The sequence below is a fragment of the Eleutherodactylus coqui genome, chromosome 2, assembly GCF_035609145.1.
Source record: "Eleutherodactylus coqui strain aEleCoq1 chromosome 2, aEleCoq1.hap1, whole genome shotgun sequence".
NCBI lineage: Eukaryota > Metazoa > Chordata > Amphibia > Anura > Eleutherodactylidae > Eleutherodactylus > Eleutherodactylus coqui.
The window spans coordinates 176,241,449-176,261,703 of NC_089838.1; the positions used below are offsets into that span (position 1 = coordinate 176,241,449).

General features: G+C 41.7%; 1 protein-coding gene across 2 annotated transcripts in view; it reads right to left on the reverse strand.

Annotated features, from left to right (window-relative positions):
* GSAP (gamma-secretase activating protein) overlaps nucleotides 1-20,255 on the reverse strand; it is an 82,527-nt gene that overhangs the window by 4,408 nt on the left and 57,864 nt on the right. For both annotated transcript variants that reach the window (XM_066591996.1, XM_066591995.1), the window contains 9 exons: nucleotides 18,437-18,468; nucleotides 17,090-17,151; nucleotides 5,717-5,812; nucleotides 5,214-5,284; nucleotides 4,814-4,908; nucleotides 3,199-3,318; nucleotides 2,933-2,994; nucleotides 2,415-2,519; nucleotides 1,931-2,027 (listed from right to left, as the gene is read on the reverse strand). In XM_066591996.1, the coding sequence (XP_066448093.1) occupies nucleotides 1,931-2,027; nucleotides 2,415-2,519; nucleotides 2,933-2,994; nucleotides 3,199-3,318; nucleotides 4,814-4,908; nucleotides 5,214-5,284; nucleotides 5,717-5,812; nucleotides 17,090-17,151; nucleotides 18,437-18,468 (740 nt within the window). The remainder of the gene's footprint in view (nucleotides 1-1,930; nucleotides 2,028-2,414; nucleotides 2,520-2,932; nucleotides 2,995-3,198; nucleotides 3,319-4,813; nucleotides 4,909-5,213; nucleotides 5,285-5,716; nucleotides 5,813-17,089; nucleotides 17,152-18,436; nucleotides 18,469-20,255) is intronic.

A 20,255-nucleotide genomic window follows, 5' to 3' on the forward strand; every position in this document is an offset into this window, starting at 1 on the left:
ATCCTGCACTCAGCAGGGCGTTGGACCCGATGACCCTGGAGGTTTCTTCCAACTCTACCAGTCTGATTCTATGAGAACCAGAGCTACAACTTTTTGAAGTGGCGTCAGGAATATTTGAATTTACAACAGTTTTTTTTCATTGTGCAGTACAGAGCAAACCAGGTGTGGGACCAGCAGAGAAGACCTCTCATATCTGTGTGAATGAGCTCTTAGGGCAGCTTCACACTCAGCATAAATTTACAGTATAAGCCATGTGGAAAGGACTGCTAACATTTCCTGCACGGTGTAGTGAAAAAGGTCTCCAATGAATCCAGTTCTTAGTATTTTATTTATGCTGTGGATTTATATTCCTGAACTACGAGGGTTGAAATCCATAGCATATATCTGCTGCAGGCTTTTCACAGTAGAAAGCATGCAGCATTTAGGATTGAAATCTACAACTAAATCGTGTGGAATTTGCCACATAAATGGCCCTACTTAGTAAAAGGACTCCCACTGTATGCCTTGGTTATAAAAAAAACACTGTGGCCCACTTAGTAGTAAGACCCCTCTGGATGTCCCCACTTAGTATTAGAACCCTCTTGGTGCCCCGACTTTGTAACAGGACCCGTGTCCTACTGTATGTTTAAAGGGATTTTCCAAGAAGTACTATTGATGACGTTTCCTCAGGATAGGTGGTCAATAGATGATTGGCCAGAGTCCCGAACGACGCACCCCGACTGATCAACTATTGATTAACTATTCTGAGGAAAAGTCATCAATAGTACTTCCGCCAGGAAAGCCCCGATCCCAAGACTGCTGTGGGTATAACGGGTTAAATTTAGTAACACATTCACAGTGGTTGCTGGCTGCGCAAAGTGTCTGATGAGTTGAGTCTGTGCAGTCTCATCCCCAACCTTGCTGGGCACTGGCAATTGTTATATTTCAACTGAAACTGGGAAGTGGAGGAGTGAAGGAGCTATGCTGTGCAAGACTGCAAAGACTTGTGGCAGACACTTGGTGTAGCCAATGTGCGTGTATAACTTAGTCCTTTGCACCCCCCTGGAGTTTTCAGAGTGAGGCCATGCGGCGCCACATGCATCTTAGTGGATTCATGTACCCTGTGCACACCACAAAGGCAGGCTCTGCTCCCAGGGTAAGGGGTGGTATACACTTTTGGTCATGTTATCACCCCCCATCAGTTGGAGAGCATACTTGCTCTCAAATTGTCACATCCCCCCCCCCTCCCCCTCCAGAAAAGGAGTGAAATGATGAGGACTTGCTCATCTAAATCACTTCTCTACACAATTTAACCCTGCAGTCGCTGCTGACCTTGGCAACTAAACGCTTTTACTAAAAAAAAAAAGAAAATAAAATATTGCCTTATACAAGTCTTTATATATTGAAGCCTTCCCCTGCAAACTACACATAAATGGTATCACCACTTTCATAACGACCTTTACTATAAATGACTATATTTATCCAGCATGGTAAATTCCCTAAAAAAAAAAACCAAAAATAAAAAAACGATACCACATGATGAATGACAAAAATAAATCCTAAAAAGCAAATGGTGAAATTACTTTTTTTTGCATTGCAACCAGCAAAAATAGAAATATAGCTATTCAATACATAATCTGTACCTGAAATTGGTTGCTATAAAAACCTCATCCTGCAGAAAAAAAAGAACCATGAACTAATACAGCTACACTAAACAAACAAAAAACAAAGTTAGGACTACTGGAAGACAAAAGGGGAAATGATTTACTGCACTTAAGGCGACAGAGTTCTGTGCCAAATACATTTTTACGAGACAAATTCAAAATCTTACAAATAAATAAATAAATAAATAGAGAATTTGACATTTTTAGGACCGCTTTTCCTACTTTAACGTGACTGTTATGGGGTTAAAAAACACCCAAGAGGATCAGGTTTTATATATAAAAAATACCTTTATCTTCCACTTCTGATAGCCTCATTATTAAATAATTCAGTGGTAGAAAGTCCATGTACATTGGGGATCGGTCAGTTGGCGATTGTCGAGTAATCTGCAAAGATAATCATCATGAGACTTGAAAGATTTTGGTGAACTAATTTAGCAACACCATCTATAACTCACTAAGAAGCTACATTTTTTTAAATCAAAATGCTAATGTTTCACTAAAGAACAAAAAAAAAAACACTAAAAAAAAAAACTTTATGATCGGCTACTTTATAAGGACACTAAATCTATACAATATATAGACAACACAGAATCAGTCGAACCAGATAGGTTTAAAGTATCCTGGTTTACTACATTGCCAAGTAAACCTATAAAAACTAATTCTATATACTATAACTGTAAATCAGACATTGGATTGGTTTCTCTCTTCCACACTGTATTGCAGATATAGTCTGGTAAAGGGACCTTTCAGCAGGATTATTCTCATACGCACCTCCCTTTGTTTAAGCCTGAAGAGCAGCTTTTTCATATACTTCATGGCAATGACATTATTGCTGGTGGTATGATCCCACAAGTTATAGATCTTTTCACAAATATTCTGAATGGCGGAAAGAAAAAATGATTAATATGACAATGTGGAATTTTCTCTCATGTCCTGCGTTGGCGAAAATCAGCTCAACATCTTTCATGTAGGATTTCCCGATACCAAGTGGGTTTATATGCTAAAACAGGAAATCCTGGAGACGCATATCCTAGACTCACCCAGTCTCATATCATGGAAAATCAAATATTTAAAATTGGCCAGTTTTCCACTTTATAAAGGGTAAATGTCAATATACAATTAGCAAAATGCAATATTGCAAAGTATGTTCCTCATATGTTGTGTATCTGGTTGAATAGGGAATGTGCCTTGAAAGCACATCTAATACTGCAGTTTATAGGTGTGTGTGTGTGTGGGGGGGGGGATAGATTTAAAAAACCACATGTAGTCGCATAACAGAATTCACCTACCTCAGGAAGTCGCAGAAATATGCTACACTTCAGTTTTTCATTTGTTTCATTATCATCTAGTTCTGCAAAGAGACATGCATACAGACATCAATGTAAAATACAGATACCACAGCCAGCGAGTTTACACCAAGCTAGTGTGCTACCAATGTAAGACAGCTGTAACTACTACAAGGCATTCAAGGTCTGTCCACAAGGATGTATTGAGGATTGTGGCACATGGATCAAGTACCATCAGATTATGTGGCTGTTATAGAAAGGCACATTACCTTTAAGGAGTTTGACAACAAATGCTTCCGTCAAGGTCAACACACCAGCATCTATGTACTGAAGCAAGCATCCTAGAGGGAGGCAGCGCACTGCTAGAAACAGCTGCAGGGTCTGGAAACCTAAAGTAACAAAAGAAGTACAATGCAATTTTACAATGCTATCGAGTCACACACAGGGGTTTTTCCCCTCACGATTTCAGTGAGAAGGGGAAAAAAAAGTAGTGCAGTGTTCATTGTACCCTGCACCTGGAGTGCCTGCAGGTTCAAAATACACAAGAGCCAACAAACCCCGCATAAAATCAATAGTACAGGCAAATGTAAGAAACTTTGTAATTCATCCTACCACAGAAAAATGTTCTCTCTTCCCTTTTCAAGCTCCTTTCCTACCTTCTCCACCCATTCCCTCCTAAAAATTATTCACTCAAATTGAAAGACTGCTAAAATCAGTGGGTTGAAGGATCAAATTACACGCTGCCCACAGAGAAAAGAGGTAGGAGGAGCCAAGTGAGCAAGAAGCAAAAAGACCCACATACTGATAGCTGTAGCTGCATGTCTAAGTGCTTTACTGACTCAGTTACTGGAATCACATCTACACTGCTCAGTACTGCTGTATATGGTCTTTCATGCTGCTGTTTTTTCTGTATACGAGAGAGGATGGAGCAGAATTTCCTCTACTTTCTCTCTGTGCACCCTGTGTATGGGAGACATCAGGGCAGCTAAATCTCCACCTATCACTTCAGGGAAAACTGAGAATTAGATATGGAGCCTTCAGAAGGGGAACCATGCTGAAAATGCTGGATACACGTTATGTAAAGAGATTATTCAAATCGTGCATACATATCTATATCCACACACACACACACACACACACACACTTACACTTATTATGAAGACTAGTAATTATTAGGAAATTATAGTACACGTGTTTCTGGTGGCACCACACAACTGTACTACATGGTACATCCATTATGATCCCCACATACACAGCTCTACTATATGCATCCTGATTCACACACATGTCACACACACTGCTGTGGTACATCCATGCTGATTTCCAGATATCACCAGCTCAGGAGACTCCTGGATACAGTGATCAGCCCCTGGTGACATCATCCTTGGTCCTGGTGGCTGCTGTCGGCTTATGCAGTATACAGTACTTAGTACCAAACTGCACAATGGCTCCTCCCACAGCAGTGACATCACCGCAGGTCCTTCAGACCACCAGATCTCTGTGGTGGCGGTACGTCAGTGTTTTCTGTTAGGACCGCTGAGTTGTATCTGAGATACCGGCTTAGTTGTAGTATCACTTTTGTCCTCCCCTTCCAAGAGCCCTAACTTTGTTGTTCTTCTATCAGTCAGGCTCTGTGTTTTATATATGTTGTAGGACTTGCAATAATGTCACCATGGGCGGAGCATAAGAAGCACCCACACACAAACATACATACTCATGGTCAAGTGGTCGCTAGTAGTTTGATTTACCTAAAAGTGTATGCAGACCAAGTACGCACAGGATATAAAAGCATCACTGCAATGGTCTGATCCACTTCATGACATGAAAAAGATATGTGCAGTGATGTGAACTGAAATAGTTGAGCTGTACTAGAATGTAATTTACCAGGAGGTAACGGCATCGACATCTGGCTTGCAGCATCTGTAATTCGGCACATGACATGAAAGGCAAAATACTCTGAAGAATTTCCATCCCTGTCCCTAAATAGAAAAATAAAGCTTAATTACATGTACCAAAAATTACTTTTTTTTTTTCCACAAAAAGAATAGGAGTTCCATAAATAAATCATCAAAAATCTTTGTTTACCAAAGTTCCCAGTGTGCAATAATAGGGAACATCTTAAAGAGGACTATGGGGCAGATTTTTAAAAACATAGTGCCAAACTGAAAGCTGCACCGTAAGATTTTTGCTTTTTTAAGACCATTTCATAAATCTGTCCCTATATTTCAATATTTGGCAATTTAGACATTAGCATCAGACAAATACATATATGTCTTCTACTCACAAACATAAGACGCTAGGACCAAGAATGTGTTTTCTCCAAACCACCTCCAATATCTGACACACCAGGTCTAGCTATGAAAAGGAGTCCAGATGTCATTCATGTCACATATTATAGAATGCTCTTCAATACTAATTCAGAATGGAAAGGATAGAACACAACTAAAGAGATTGATTGAAAGTCGTTACAAATGGAAAATGTAAAGCTGAAAATATGCACTCATTTTCATACAATCAATGACTGAACGTAAGTAAATACCGTGCTGGTGGATGAAAAAAAATACATAGTAGAGGGGCAAGGAAGGAACAAGGAAGGCAAGCTGGGCAATATCGACTTAGACGCCACACAAACTGGACTGGGAAGTTGAAACTTGTCTTCTATGAGCAGAGGGCTTCAGTTTCCATCAATCAAGTGATTTAATACAACTTGACTATGCTAGAAAACAGCAGGCAACATTACATTGACATTGCATATATGGATCTTCTGGTTAGTTCTTTAACAATTACCTGTTTGCAGACAAAATCCAATACAATTTTGTCAACTTTGTTTTTTGCAGCACAGTGAAGATGTTGTGACAAGTGATCTTTTAATTTCACCATCATCTGCAATAGAGGAGTCATGCATTATGTTCTGCTTCTAGATGCTGTATATATTTACGGATACTGCTTGTAAGCTACAGACATTTAAAAAGGGGGTATCTAAGGCCCAATGTCCATGGGTGGATTTGATTTGCGGAACCCGGAAAGAATTAAAAGCACGTGGATGTGATTTTTTTTTTTTCCCGGCGTGCGGATCGCACACGTGGGAGAAAAATCGCTGCATACTCTATTTTCTGCAGATTCCCACACGGACGGCTTCCATTGAAGTCAACAGAAGCTGTCCGATCTGTGTCACAGCCACAGCTGACACTGGACAGGCCATGGTTCCATGTAAAAAGGAGATTTGAAAGACAAAAAAAAAGCAACTGTGCATGCGCTGCGCGTGTTGGCCGGCGCACCCGGAAGCATCGGCAATGCTGAAGAAAGAAGAGCAGACTTGTGCTTGATCTGGAGCGGTAAGAAAATGTCCCATGGCAGCGTGCACGCACGGATTCTGTGCGGGATTCCACACTCAGGATCTGTGCGTGCCGTGGACATTTGGGCTAAAATAAAGAAGAAAAAAAAAAAAGTTTTTTTTAAATACCAAAAAACTTATTCAGAGTTTCCCCCACAAATGCAGTGCTTAAGCAGTCCTCTCAGCCTGGGGTTCAAATAAGCCTCAGCTTAACCTTTCTTACACCCTGCAGTATAATAGTATATAGAACTATATATTTTCCCCCACAGTACTATTGCCTCTGAAATCTACACTTATTTATATAATGCTCTGCAGTATATTATGACTAAGAACCTAAAGAAGTTTTAAAAAGATAATTTCTAAGGAACCTCCCCCCCCCCCCCAAAAAACCCACAAAAATATATAAAACAATCAGTAATATGAAGTGACTGAATTGCTTATCCTGCACAATTAAGAGATAAATAAAAAGATGAAAAGCCATATGTATCATGAAAGGACAGCAATGAAGACTGAAATTCATCCACTGAAAAAACAAGCCCTCACACAACTGTGTGAATGGAAGAGTTACAGAAAAAAAAATTCTGAATCCTTTGTTGCAGCAACACAAAAAAATATATTTTTCAAAAAAGTGTCAGTGCAAAAGTTGAAGATAAAAATAAAACCCTTATAAAAAAAAATAAGAACATCACAGTTTTAAAGGGGTGAGTGTTGTGGCAATGCTGGGGTTATTCCCCTGGGCAGTCCTCTGGACTGTCTTGCCTCCTCTCCTGGGGAGCGGAGTGCTCTTGCTGACAGTCTATGCTTACTGGTATCAGAGATAGGTAGCCTAATGCCCCATTTACACACAATTATTGTTGTTTGAACAAACAACGTTTTTGCTTTCAAATGCTGAGCGTTTATGTGTTAAGATAACAGTTTTAAAACCTCTCCATTTCCCTCATTAGCTATGTAAACACTGTATATGTTTGTTCATGCGGGTGTGTGTTTATGCAGGGAATCTCTGGCCAGGAGGTTTTTAATTAGTGCGAAGAAAAGCCATTGTGTTTACCAGGGTAAACAATAACCCCTCCACTCAAGTAGTTTCAACAACTGCCATCTAAACCTAAGGACAGGTGAAGAAATGGTGCAAGATGGCTTCACGTTTACACGTAACGATTATCGCTCACTTTTTGTTTGAACAAATTTTGAGCGATAATCGTTTTGTGTAAATGGGCCTTGATTGTGTTTAACATCAGAGCCAGGTAGCCTGTCGGCGGACATAGTCTCATAGTTGTGTGCTAGAGATAAAATATCCTTTTATAATCAAAGGGAACACCACCAATCTACAAAAAAAGAAAAAAAAAAAAAAAAAAGCTTGTTAATTGACAGACTAAAATGGGCCAAAAGCAAACCAAATCTACAGCTCCTAGGACACACACAGTTTTTTTTCCTTCTGGCTCATGGCACCAGTGGAGATGCAGATTTTCAAAAAATTACAGCTCAGAACTGGAACACAGGGCAGCAACTTCTCAGGAACAAGATTCTGCATCACAATGTTCCTCTATTGGCTCTTCCTCATCTGATATAGCAGAACAAAGCCCTGCTTCCAGAGGTCACTAAAAGAGGTATTCCAGACTCCCTACGGGTCTTTTAAGTCTAAAGGCCCTCTTTTTTTTTTTTTTTTTTTTTTAAAGAAGATCTCCTACCACTGTAAATTACAGGAGAGGTTCTCCATGTTTAGATCATCCACCATCGTATTCAGGTACAGATAACCACTAATACACTAAAGGAGCTGCTTTTGTCCTCTTCAAAAAGAACATTCCTCAAGAAATGCATAAAAAATGTTTTTATACAGCTTCAATCCAATATCAATCAACTTGCAACACATACAGCCCATGTTAAAAAGAAAAAAAAAACGGAGAAACTACTGTCAATGAGCTGGTAAGTGCTCACAATATCTTAGAGGAGGAGATCTCCTGTCTATATGTAAAAGTTATAGACCTTGAAGATTAGTCACAAATAATCAAACTTCCGTAAGATTCCTGAATCTGTATTCCCTGCTGACCTTCCTCAATACCTACTTCAGCTCTTTTAAAGGCTTTACTTCCATCCACATCTCCACTGGAAATTGCTATGGCAAGAAGCCCTCAAGCTACACACTAACTTATTCTTTGCTCAAGAAATGCATTTTATTAAAAGTTACTTCCAAAGAAAGTAGATGGAGCAGCAGACTGGTGCAAAAGGAGAAATTCACATCCTCAGAGCACAGAGGATGCCTCTTCATTAGATTCCACTGAGAAACAGACTACGTTTCAGCTGGACACCCAGCCTTTATTAAAAGTTAAACATCCTAAATTCTTACCCAGATAGCAAAAAAAAAAAAAAAAAAAAAAAAAAGAAGAAGTCCATAAATTGCAACCAGTAACTTTGAATAAATTTCTCAGCAGAACGCATACATTGATCCTTTAGGTAGTTTCATAATTCTTGTCTGAGAATAAGTTGCAGAGGCAAAAAAAAAGGCTGTTTGCAATACAGCTCTTCACAGAATAGACTAATTAAAATTTATATTTTTATTTTTAGCTTAGATAAGACATTCACACACACATGGGCAGAACTGCCAGAGGCAACAAGCACAATACAGAACACTCAGACACACACTACAAGCGTAAAGGACCCGCCCCTCAAAATTCAATGACTTAGTGCTCAGCCAAGGATGTTCGTTACACGCCAAAGGTGTGATAATGTCCTATTGGCGAACTGTATCCTAAAATGGATTGATGCATCACCACAAAGTTAGGGGGTGTGGTCCTTAGGTTTAGAACATTTAGATCAAGTAGCAAGTACATGGAAAATGGTAGACTGGATTTGTAAATAACTCTAAAGTAGTGGTGACGATTTGCATAAATCTCAAGCTCAGATAATAAATTCAACGCGTTTCACCACAAGATATCGCAGGAAATGGAGAGCTTCTTAAGAGCATGTCTGACCAAATGGTGAACACCTCGCTCAACAGGCATCACTCAAGTCGCAAACTACGAACATGTAAAGATCTCTGAGGATTAAACTGCATCCAATAATAAAGTGCATTCATGTGAGAGATAAAATATAATATTATATATATATATTTATTTATTACACACACACACACACACACACACACACACACACACACACACACACACACACACACACACCTATAGGGTAAGAAGCAAAAAGCCATAAACACCAGTAACCAACATCCACTAAAGGTACCAGATGCTTAACCCAGTAGGAGTGTACTGATCTATAGCGTGCACGATGGCTCTTCGTGCTGATTCTCACCCTATCTTGAAAGAAAAGAAAAAAAAGAGCAGAGCCCATGGCCTTGATGGTAGCCCAAGGCTGTATGGTGGGTGTTGGTTCGAGAGTGGCGAGTTCACCATCCACTTTTCATATACGTGGCAATTGTGCCCTTGTGTGTGAATATCTTTTATCGAAGCTAAACATATAAATTTTGATAAGTCTATTCTGTGAAGGCATAGCTCTTGTCTGAGATTAATAATGCCCCTTTCACTTTAATGAAAGTATATTTCCTGTGTAGGCAGGAAGCTAAATTTTTTTCACATTTTTGGAAGAAATTGCTAACATAGGAAAGGGCACTTTGATAATTGGGGGTGATTTCAATTCAGTTATGGGTCAGACTCTGGATTCCACTTCTGATTTTAGATTACCTGCCCCTAAAGTCCAGCTTTGGTACAGAGAAACTCTATGATGTTTAGTGCAGTCTTCATGGCTCAGAAAGAGACTACACTTTTTTTAATTTTGCTTCATTCTTCCTTTTCAAGAATTGCTTGGTTTCTCTTGGATGCCAGAGGATTGAGGGAGGTTATACGGACAGATATCGGAACCATCACCTGATCGGATCATGGCCTAGTGTCTATCACTACACAATAAGTTTCCCTATCCTCTTGTCTTCCCTTGAAGACTTAAAGGGGTTGTCCCGCGCCGAAACGGGTTTGTTTTTTTTTCAACAGCCCCCCCGTCGGCGCGAGACAAACCCGATGCAGGGACTTAAAAAAACAAACCGCACAGCGCTTACCTGAATCCCCGCGCTCCGGTGACTTCTTACTTACCGGTTGAAGATGGCAGCCGGGATCTTCTCCCTCGGTGGACCGCAGGGCTTCTGTGCGGTCCATTGCCGATTCCAGCCTCCTGATTAGCTGGAATCGGCACGTGACGGGGCGGAGCTACACGGAGCCGCTCTCCGGCACGAGCGGCCCCATTCAGAAAAGAAGAAGACCGGACTGCGCAAGCGCGTCTAATCTGGCGATTAGACGCTGAAAATTAGACGGCTCCATGGAGACGAGGACGCTAGCAACGGAACAGGTAAGTGAATAACTTCTGATAACTTCTGTATGGCTCATAATTAATGCACAATGTACATTACAAAGTGCATTAATATGGCCATACAGAAGTGTATAGACCCACTTGCTTTCGCGGGACAACCCCTTTAATGAACATATTCTTTTGCAAACAGAACATGAATCTAACTTGAAAACAAAGTTAGAAAGGTTTTTAACCATTAACCCTCAGTCAGTTTCTAGTATCTTCTTAGTGTGGACTTGCTCAATGCCTATATGAGACGTTTATTTATAAAATACTGTTCTAGGGCTAAAAGACAGCAGAAGAATTTACTTCCCTGACCCCTCTCTCAAATTAATACCATTGACTCCCTAAATAATGCTAATCCCACGTCTCAAGAGAACAGAAAAAAAATATATTTAGGTTGCGTGCAAACCTTCAGAGTCTTTTCACAGTAAAAATATATGGTTTTTCAAAAAATAAAAGATAAAAATGCAACTATATGCATATGATAACCATAGTAGGGCACCATTTGCCAAACAATCTTAAAAATCTTAAATTTAAGGAAAAGATTACATGTCTTAAATTCTAGTGGGCATGAAATTACTCCTCCACAATAAATTGCTAATGCATTTGCCTCATATTGCTCCTCTCTTTATAATCTAATGGAAATTACAAATACGCATCAACCCCAATTGAAAGAAATTTCAAATTTTCTTTGGAATATTAATCTCCATGCCTGTCACCCAATCAATTACCCCCCTTTCTACACTGATCTCTAGGTCTGAAGTTCTAGAAGCCATCAAAACCTTAAAACTTCTCAAAACTCTGGGCCCAGATGGCTTCTCTAATTATTACAAAAAAATAAAAAATTATCAATCTTCCCTTCTGGCCCCCTATCTGCTGATATTGTTTAATGAGGCAATGGATAGGGGTTCCTTTCTCTTAGAAATGTTAGAGGCCCTTTTTGTCCCATTACCCAAAACTGTCAAAGAAAACAACTGCCATAGCTAATTTTCGTTCTACTTGACCTACAGAAACCAGTGTTGGGAAATTGACTCTAAGCAACCTGACCCGCTGGTTTCCAAATGTCGTTAAGACTGCTGAACGTGGTCATATACTTTTTTTACTCCTAGCTGTGTATGCAAGAAAAGGTGTTTGATTGGACTCACTGGTGTTATTTAGAGGCTACCTTAAAGAAATTTGTTTTTTTGGTCCCATTCAATATGCAATCTTGTTATATTCGGAATCATCTGCTTGATTTCTCATATTGATGCACTTCCCCTTTATTTACAATTTCTAAATGATACTCGGAGTGCTGCGCACTCTAACCCCTTGTTTTCGCCGTTCTTATGGAACCTCTAGCTAAACAGATTAGACCAATAAGAATTAAAATTAGATCAGGAGCACAACATAGGACTGCATGCAAATATCATCTTCGCTTTAAATTGACCTTACTTTTAGGTTCAATAAGTTTTTATTGGAGTATGAAGGCATACAATAAGTCATACCAACAAAAGGTGCAGTTCAGACAATGAAACCTTTGTAACATGAGCATAGTTATGTTGCACCCACTAACTGCTCCACTTCCACACCCCCGTGGAGACTGTGGCTTATCCGCCTCCATTCCGAATTTTCTTTAACAGACAGAATCTTTCCCCACCTCCGGGTAGGGGTCCAGGAGGTGGAGATAAGAGAAAATAGAAAAAGAGGGAAAGAGTGAAAGAGGAGTTATCCAAGAAAGTAGCTCTAACAAGCTAAGTGGAGGTAGGGGTGGGGGAAGGATGTGGATACTTCAGGGAGAGGTTGTAGCCTCCCTTTGTAGGTCCGGTTACTTGCTCTGTGAGCTAAATATTGTGTCGCTCTAGGGTGGGCGTGCTCCAACGCAGGTTGGTCTGCCGACCTCGGCCCCTAGGGAGGGCCTGCGTTCCCTATCCTCCATATGAGATGCTGTCGGAAAGCCTCGAGACTGTCAAATTTGCCTACCGGGTGGTCCACTCCAGGTGACAATCTGAAGTCCAGCCAAGGTCGCCACATTCCGTAAAACCTCTCTACCGTTACCTCCTCCTCTGCCCTCATTTCCTCAAATCTGGCCGAGGTGTTTACAGCTTCCACCCAGTGGGTCCTTGTGGGCCCCGAGGTAGCTCGCCAGAATCTTGGAACGATCTGCCGTACGGCCAGTATGAAGAATCTTAAGAGCCTTTTTCTTACTTGGGTTGTGGGTTCCTGAAATATGGATAGCAGGGCCATCTCGGGCGTGAACCCAACGTCCATTCCGCACAGCCTGTTGTATAAAGCCTCTACATCTCTCAATAATGTCGCTACCGGAGGGCATTCCCACCAAATGTGTACCATATTTCCCCTACTGCACGCGCACCTCCAGCACTGGGTGGAGGATTGAGGAAACATTTTATGCAGTCTTTCCGGGGTTGTATACCACTGAGACAGGACCTTGTAGTTAAGATCGTGCAGTTTTGAGTGAACTGTGACCTTGTGTGTTAAAGTGAAGGACTTTCGCCAGAGGCCAGCAGAGAAGCTTTTCCCCAGCTCGTCCTCCCAAGCTCTCGTGCACCTCGGGAGTTCGTCCCCTGTCTCACGATCCAGCATTATTTTGTATAGCCGAGAGATTAAGTGTCCCGGGGCGTTGGGAGACATGTATAGCTCCTCAAAGGGAGTGAGAACCCTGTGTAGACCTGTCCCGGGTGTCAGGGCGTCCAGTGAGCCCCTCAGCTGTAGGTATACCATCCAAGCTTCCGGCGGGGCCCTAGTCTACTCGAAAATCTCTGCTATGGGTTTAATTCCCGAGTGGCCTAATACATCGCTTATTCGAGGTACCTGGATCATGGGAGTTAATAGCAAGGTTCTGTTGTGCTCGAAGGCTGTGAATTGTGGATTAGCCAGAAGTAGGGTAAGGGGTCCCGGGATCGAAATCAGCCAGTCTCGTCTGGCGAAGCCCGACCACGACTCAGTCAGTAGTCTCAGCAACGGGGATACTCTAGGCGAGTCTCTAAGTAGGCCTCCTGAGATCCAAAATATCCCTTGGGCCAGGCTCGGCTCCAGGTAAATGGACCTTACTTTTAAAAATGGCCCTATCTGTATTTTGATTTGGGAAATAGAGAAAACAATACAAAATCTCAACTGCTGGGTCTTGGAACTTATGATAAAACATAATTAATTCCTTCCCGTATGTATGGAATTACCATTCCATAGCTTATCTAGGTGTTCATTTAACAAGCCCTAGCACCTTTACATTCACCAAAAATTTGCCAATGCTTGACTACATTTCACAACTGTTAAATAACTTTTGTAAAGCCTTTATTTTCTGGGTGGGAAGGATAGCAGTAAAAATGCAGCAAGTGTAGCGATTCCTATCCTAAACTCCTTTACGAAACTACAGATTACTATAAGGTTGCTTTCACATGAGCGACAAAAAAAAAAAAAAAAAAAGCCAGCAACTCTACCGCAATACGATAGTGAGACAAACCGCATGTATGTGAAGCCCATGCTTTCCAATGGGTTCCTTCATATTAGCGAGGTTTTCTCTGATGCCATTTTCTGAGAAAATAAAATTGCCGCGATGTGCTATTTTTTCTCACCCATTGTTTCTCTATTGAGCCTCTATCGCATTGCATTACCTGAACTTACAATTTTCGTGCAATGCGTTCTTAACAATTAGAAAGTCCCACTGAATTTAGCATTAAAAAAAACATGCAATTTTAACGTGCGGTTTTATCGCAAGCAACAGATATCGCTGAACAAAAAAAATATTTTAAAAAAGGCAGGAAGAAAGATGCGATTTTCTCGCAGAGATCGCTTTCGTCCTTGTGAAAGAGGCCTTAAACTTCATTTGGGGCGGCACTTATGCTAGAATTACATTTGCCTAGCCTATATTTGGAGCTTGGGAATCTCTAGGCGTAAGGCAAAATTGGCAATTTATATGAAGATAATTCTATATTAGTTTTTCCTACAATTTGTAAGTAGTTTCCAATATTCTAAAAGTATGGCTTTTGCCTTTCTAAGGCCTCTTTCACATGGCCGTAGGCGTTTTTACATGCACCCGCTGGTGCTGTTCAGACGGCATGGGCCTGGTGCATATATGCCGTGGCCGCCATGCCGTTACCCTTCCCTCTCTCTCGCCGGCTCACCTCCTCTTCTCCGGCTGTTTGCAATAGGAGGGGTGGGACAGGGCAGAGCTAAGCTCCCAATCCTTCCCCTCGTCCACAGCCAGCAATGGGAGGAGGCGGGACTGTGCAACGCTTGGCTCCACCCCTGTGCCCCCTCCCATTGCAAATAGCCGGAGAGGAGGCGAGAGGAGGAGAGAAAAGGGAGGGAGTTTAGCAGTCTCACTGCTAAACTCTCCCACCTCCCTTCTCTGGCCGTTGTCATTGGCTCCCATAGGAGCCCAGCCAGCGGCTGACGTATTCCGGCCGGAAAAATAGTTCCAGGAATATCTTTTCAGCCCGATGTAAAACCGCCCGGCGCTATATTGGCCTGGCTGGACGCTTTTACGCCGCGGGAATACAGGCATGTGATCTGATGCATTGGAATCCAATACATTAGATCGTAACGTATATCGGCTGGCTGTGAAAACAGCGGCCGATATACACTCGTGTAAAAGAGCCCTAAGATTGCAAAACACTTTTCGATCCCTAAATATTCATAAGCCTATTTTCTTCAAGTCAATTGTATTTATTTTTTTCTTTGCCTAATCATCCAAGGGCATTTCCATCTTTTATGACAATTCTTCTTCCCTAGCTTCTCAAAGTAAAGCTCTTCATATGCAATTATGGGAACAAGACTTCAAACATCAATTCCAACTGGAGGAATGGCTGTCTTGGACCAAAAAAAGTTTGACATAGAATCAGGCATTGGAAGTTATCACAAAAAATATTTATGCGTTGGTATCCAACAGCTGCTCAACTCACCAAAATGAGCAATTCTACACCTGAGACATGATGAGGCTGCGGCCTCAAGAGTACCTACTACCACTGACCTGTCATGTGTTCTTCTTGGAATAGGATTTTTGATGTTTATACTGTACCATATCTTTTTGTGGCCCCGGAATAGACTCTGGCCCTTTGCTTTTTGTCCACAGAAAATCCCATCTTATCCTTTCTACTACTTGATGGTGAACACTTTACGCCTATTATTTATAATCTTTACTTTTGTACACTTAAGCAATTATTTTAAATGTGCGCACTCTAAAGCCCCATTTACACGCATCGATCATCGTTCAAACGATGTCTTTTGAGCGATAATCGGTGTGTGTAGAGATGAGCGAGCCTACTTGGCCACGCCCCTTTTTCACCCGAGTACCGCGATTTTCGAGTACTTCCGTACTCGGGCGAAAAGATTCGGGGGGCCCCCGTGGGTGAGTGGGGGGTTGCAGCGGGGAGTGGGGGGGGGGGGGGGGGAGGGAGAAGGAGAGAGAGAAGGATCCCCCCTGTTCCCCGCTGCTACCCCCCGCTCCGTCACGCCTCCCCCCGCCCCCCGGTGCCCCCCGAATCTTTGCACCCGAGTACTGAAGTACTCGAAAATCGCGGTGCTCGATCGAGTAATTACTCGAAACGAGTAGGTTCGCTCATCTCTAGTTGTGTGTAAACGCTACCATAGTTTGCTTTTCAGCTGAACGACAGTTTTATATTGAGTTTAAAATCCATCGTTCAGACGGGCAGCTGATAGCTGGGACCACACGCCGTTATTTTCCAAGGGAGCGCTGATAACATATTCAGCTGCAGTCCTGCAGCAGAACCAAGGGGCTGTATGCAGATAACAGACCACCTGCTGTTTTTTTGCATACAGTGAAGGGAGCCTCATTTACATGCAAATGAAGCTAATATGCTACTAATGGGCATTAGTGCCCATTAGCAGCTTATGCAAAATGATCGCTCAAACTGTCATTCTCTTTATCTTTTGAACGGATTTTGAGCAATCATCTTTGCGTGTAAATGGGGCTTAACACCCAATTCTCCCACATTGTGATAGGCCTACCAAGTCTTTGTTTTAGACTCGGGCTGTTACCACCTCAAGTTTGTTTAGTTATGTTAATTATTTCAAAATAATTGCAGTAAAGAAATCTTTAAAAAAAAAACAAAAAAACTGCAACATATCCCATAAAACAAGTCTTCACATGGCTATGTCTATGGGAAAATAAGAGTTGACTTTTAAAATACAGAAATGCAGACCTCCTCCCCCAACAAAATCACTGCGTCAATTACCAAAGTAGGCCTTAAGTTGTTAAGGCATATTGATAATGAAAACTCGCATGGAACCCTAGTCAGCCAATAAGAGGAGTCACTTTCCTGCTGTTTTTTCCTACAGTTGTCAAGGACTACCTTAATTAAGCTCTGCAGTAATACAGAGGGAGAGGAGTGACATCTAGTGTGCCGTTCTGGAAGTGTAATGTTTCTACACTATACAGATTTAATGCAACAGTATATAATAAATATATGTATATTCTAATAGCTACCAATTAATAAATCACCATTTTATATATTAAAACATACCAGGCCCATTAGATCCTTCTGTAGATATTCCTCTTCTTGGTTTAATGGCACAGTTCTTCCATCTGCAGATCAAGTCATGAATAAAATTACATTTTTTTCAACTATTAGTGTTTATGGCACGTCTGGTGACTGCCGGGACCCCCACAAATTTCTCTGATCATATATCCAATTTATATGATTTAGGTCGGTTTCACACGGCTAAGAAACTCACACGAGACCACAGATATGAACTTTTGCCTAAGGTCTTCTTTCTGCATTCGTCATAACGTGTTGCCCATTGTTTTCATTGGGACAGTAAAAAAATAAAAAATAAAAAATAAAAAAAAAAGGTAGCACGAAAGTTTTCCCATGGAAAACACTCAACGATCCTCTAATGCGGCTGAAAGCCACACCGGAGGATTGATCCTTCACAGAAGTAATGGGAGGCATTTTTGCAATAAAAGCGCCTCTCGTCGGCATGAAAACAAGGACCTCAGATATCACGCACGCCCGTGTGCACATAGCCTTAGGCTGCTTGTCCACGGGTGTTTTTGCATTGCGTTCCCCACAGCGATAATCTTGCAGTGAACCCTCTCCATAGCGTTGTTATAGAAAGCACAGCTCCCCGTCCAGGAGGGGAGAACCATAGCGATTCTCTGCTCCCGGCCAGTAAATCACAGCATGCTGAGAATTGCCGCAATTCTCCCCGGTCAGCCTATCTGTCAGATAGATCTCCGTGGTGAGTCTGTCTGCTGGCTCCTGCTCCCCGGCGGCTCCTGCGGCAGAGATCCACCGTGGGATATTGCAATGTTTGTGGACAGGCAGCCTTAGAAATCATAAAAGCCCTTGAGAGGTCAAAATCACTCAGTCATATGTGCATCAATATTCCCAGAATCCTCTATTCTAAGAGCAGATAGTTCTCCCCCCCCCCCCCCCCCCCTCCCTCCCTCTCACTTGAATGAGCGTGCAATAGAACAAATTAGAATTTATTTAGCTTTGGTTGGGCAAGGCATCGGAATTCCAAATACTTAAAGGGAAAAAAAAAAGCGCGCAGTATAAAGCAATGTAGTCACCGTCAAAGTGATAGAAACCTTGACGGATGCCCATTTTGCTCCGGTAATAGTCGGTCGTATTACGCCCATTTGCAGTAACTTTGGGGATTTTATGTACACACACAATCATTTTTGTGAGATTTGTTTTCAAATTAAATGTTTTTCGCATCAAGATTCGTGGGTTTTGTCGAATACTATCTGGGCCCAATGCAAATGGAAGTCTTGATGCTAGAGGTGAACAGAGCATTAGTACTTTTTGCATTTTGCATCTAATATTCAGAACTGTATCTAGCAAAAAGTAGTTTCCTTTACGTACCAGATTTACTTGTGTTCAGATTTTGAAGAACCCTGAAGAAAAAAAACGAAAAAAAAAACACATGAAAACCAGCAGCTGCTATCGCCATTAGGATGTAATGAGCAGTTTATAAAGATATATTATATATCTTCTATGGGAATACAAATATAAATACTCCCATGCACCCTTTCACTGGTAGGAAAGTTTTTACCTTTTTGACATAACCAAAAAATATGATCATCATCTAGTATATCAGTCAGACCCATATATTATCTGATCACGTTTGTGGCTGACCAGTGACCACCAGGACACAAAACCTCCTCAAAAAAAATGTGGAGGATTTATTCACTGAACTGTTCTGGTATGGATAGGCTGCCATCTTGCTGCTTAAGCATAATGTAGACAGTCTATCAGTGCAATATATAGTTTTTTCTTCTTATAGCAAGAAAAGAGCTGATAAACCTTCTAGATCAAAAATACTTGGGATTCCAAGATCTATTGATAAGCTTCTCGCATAAACATGCCTACAAGTGTGGCCGCTCCCTAGCCAGTTTCCGCCACACTAAAACAGTGCACACCTATATCCCCAACATCCAGGATAACTCCGGGAGCAAGGTACACATCCCTAAAGGGATAACAGTGACCATCAGGGAGTTCTACTATGACCTTTACAACCTCAAAGGACAGTTTGATGACATGAACCCTAACTCACTCCAGGCTTGAATGGCCTCCCTGACCATTAGGAGATCCTACACGAGATGGTCAGGGAAACAATAGAGGAGTATTTTGCCGAATAGATTAGCGAGGTCATTAAACCATTCCCAGCGGGAAAGTCACAGTGTCCAGACAGGTTTCACCCCCAGGTTCTTCAAATTGTTGAGAGGAACTGACCCCTCAAACCCCCCCCATCATAAAAGCCACATTCAAATAAAGTATTCCCAGCCACTCCATTCCCATGCCAGTCCCTTATTGCACACATTACAATGCAACCTAAAACCAGGAAAGGCCTATCCCTGTGCTTGAACTACCGCCCTATAGAATTAACTTGGATATAAAAATCTTCTCAAAACTGCTGGCCAATAGACTGGGAGCCACTCTACCGGACACCATCCACATTGAGCAAGTGTGATTCATAAAAGAGAGCGAGGCAAGGGACAACACCAACAAGACCACTCTTCTGCTAAGCAAAGCTAAAACTGAATACCTCATTCTGCCCCCTCATAGTACACGCAGAAAAAGCCTTCGATCGAGTGAACTGGGGATTTCTTGGAGCCTCCCTTGAGCAACTGGGCTTGGGCGGGCACAGGGTTAGATCTTGGCCTTATAGTAACCAGTCGGCAGAGATTTGTGTGCACGGCCTTATGTCCGCATCGTTCCCAATCAGGAATGGGACTAGACAGGGATGCACCTTGTCACTTCTATACACTATTGCACATGTAAAATGGCTTTATATGCAGATGACCTCCTGATGTATGTGACTCAGCCCTGCCTTTTCTTTCCAGTGATTCTCCAAGATTTAGAAGTTTTGGTCACTTAAGCAATTTTAAAATGAATCTTGTGAAAACCGAAGCCCTAAATGTGTCCCTGCCCGTCAATGAGGCTCTACACTTTGCAAACCAATCTGAATTTAAGTAGCAATCATCCTTTCTTCAATACCTAGGGAAGGGCCTGTCCGCAAATATATCCACCGTATACCACTTGAACTACATCCCCCTGTGCCGATCATATGGAATAAATAGTGGTGGGCAGGCCATTGGGATACCAGCTGCTTAGACACGCAGTCAGCTTCGATTGTGGCATCTACAATAAATATATAACAGACACGATAAAAGCCAATTCA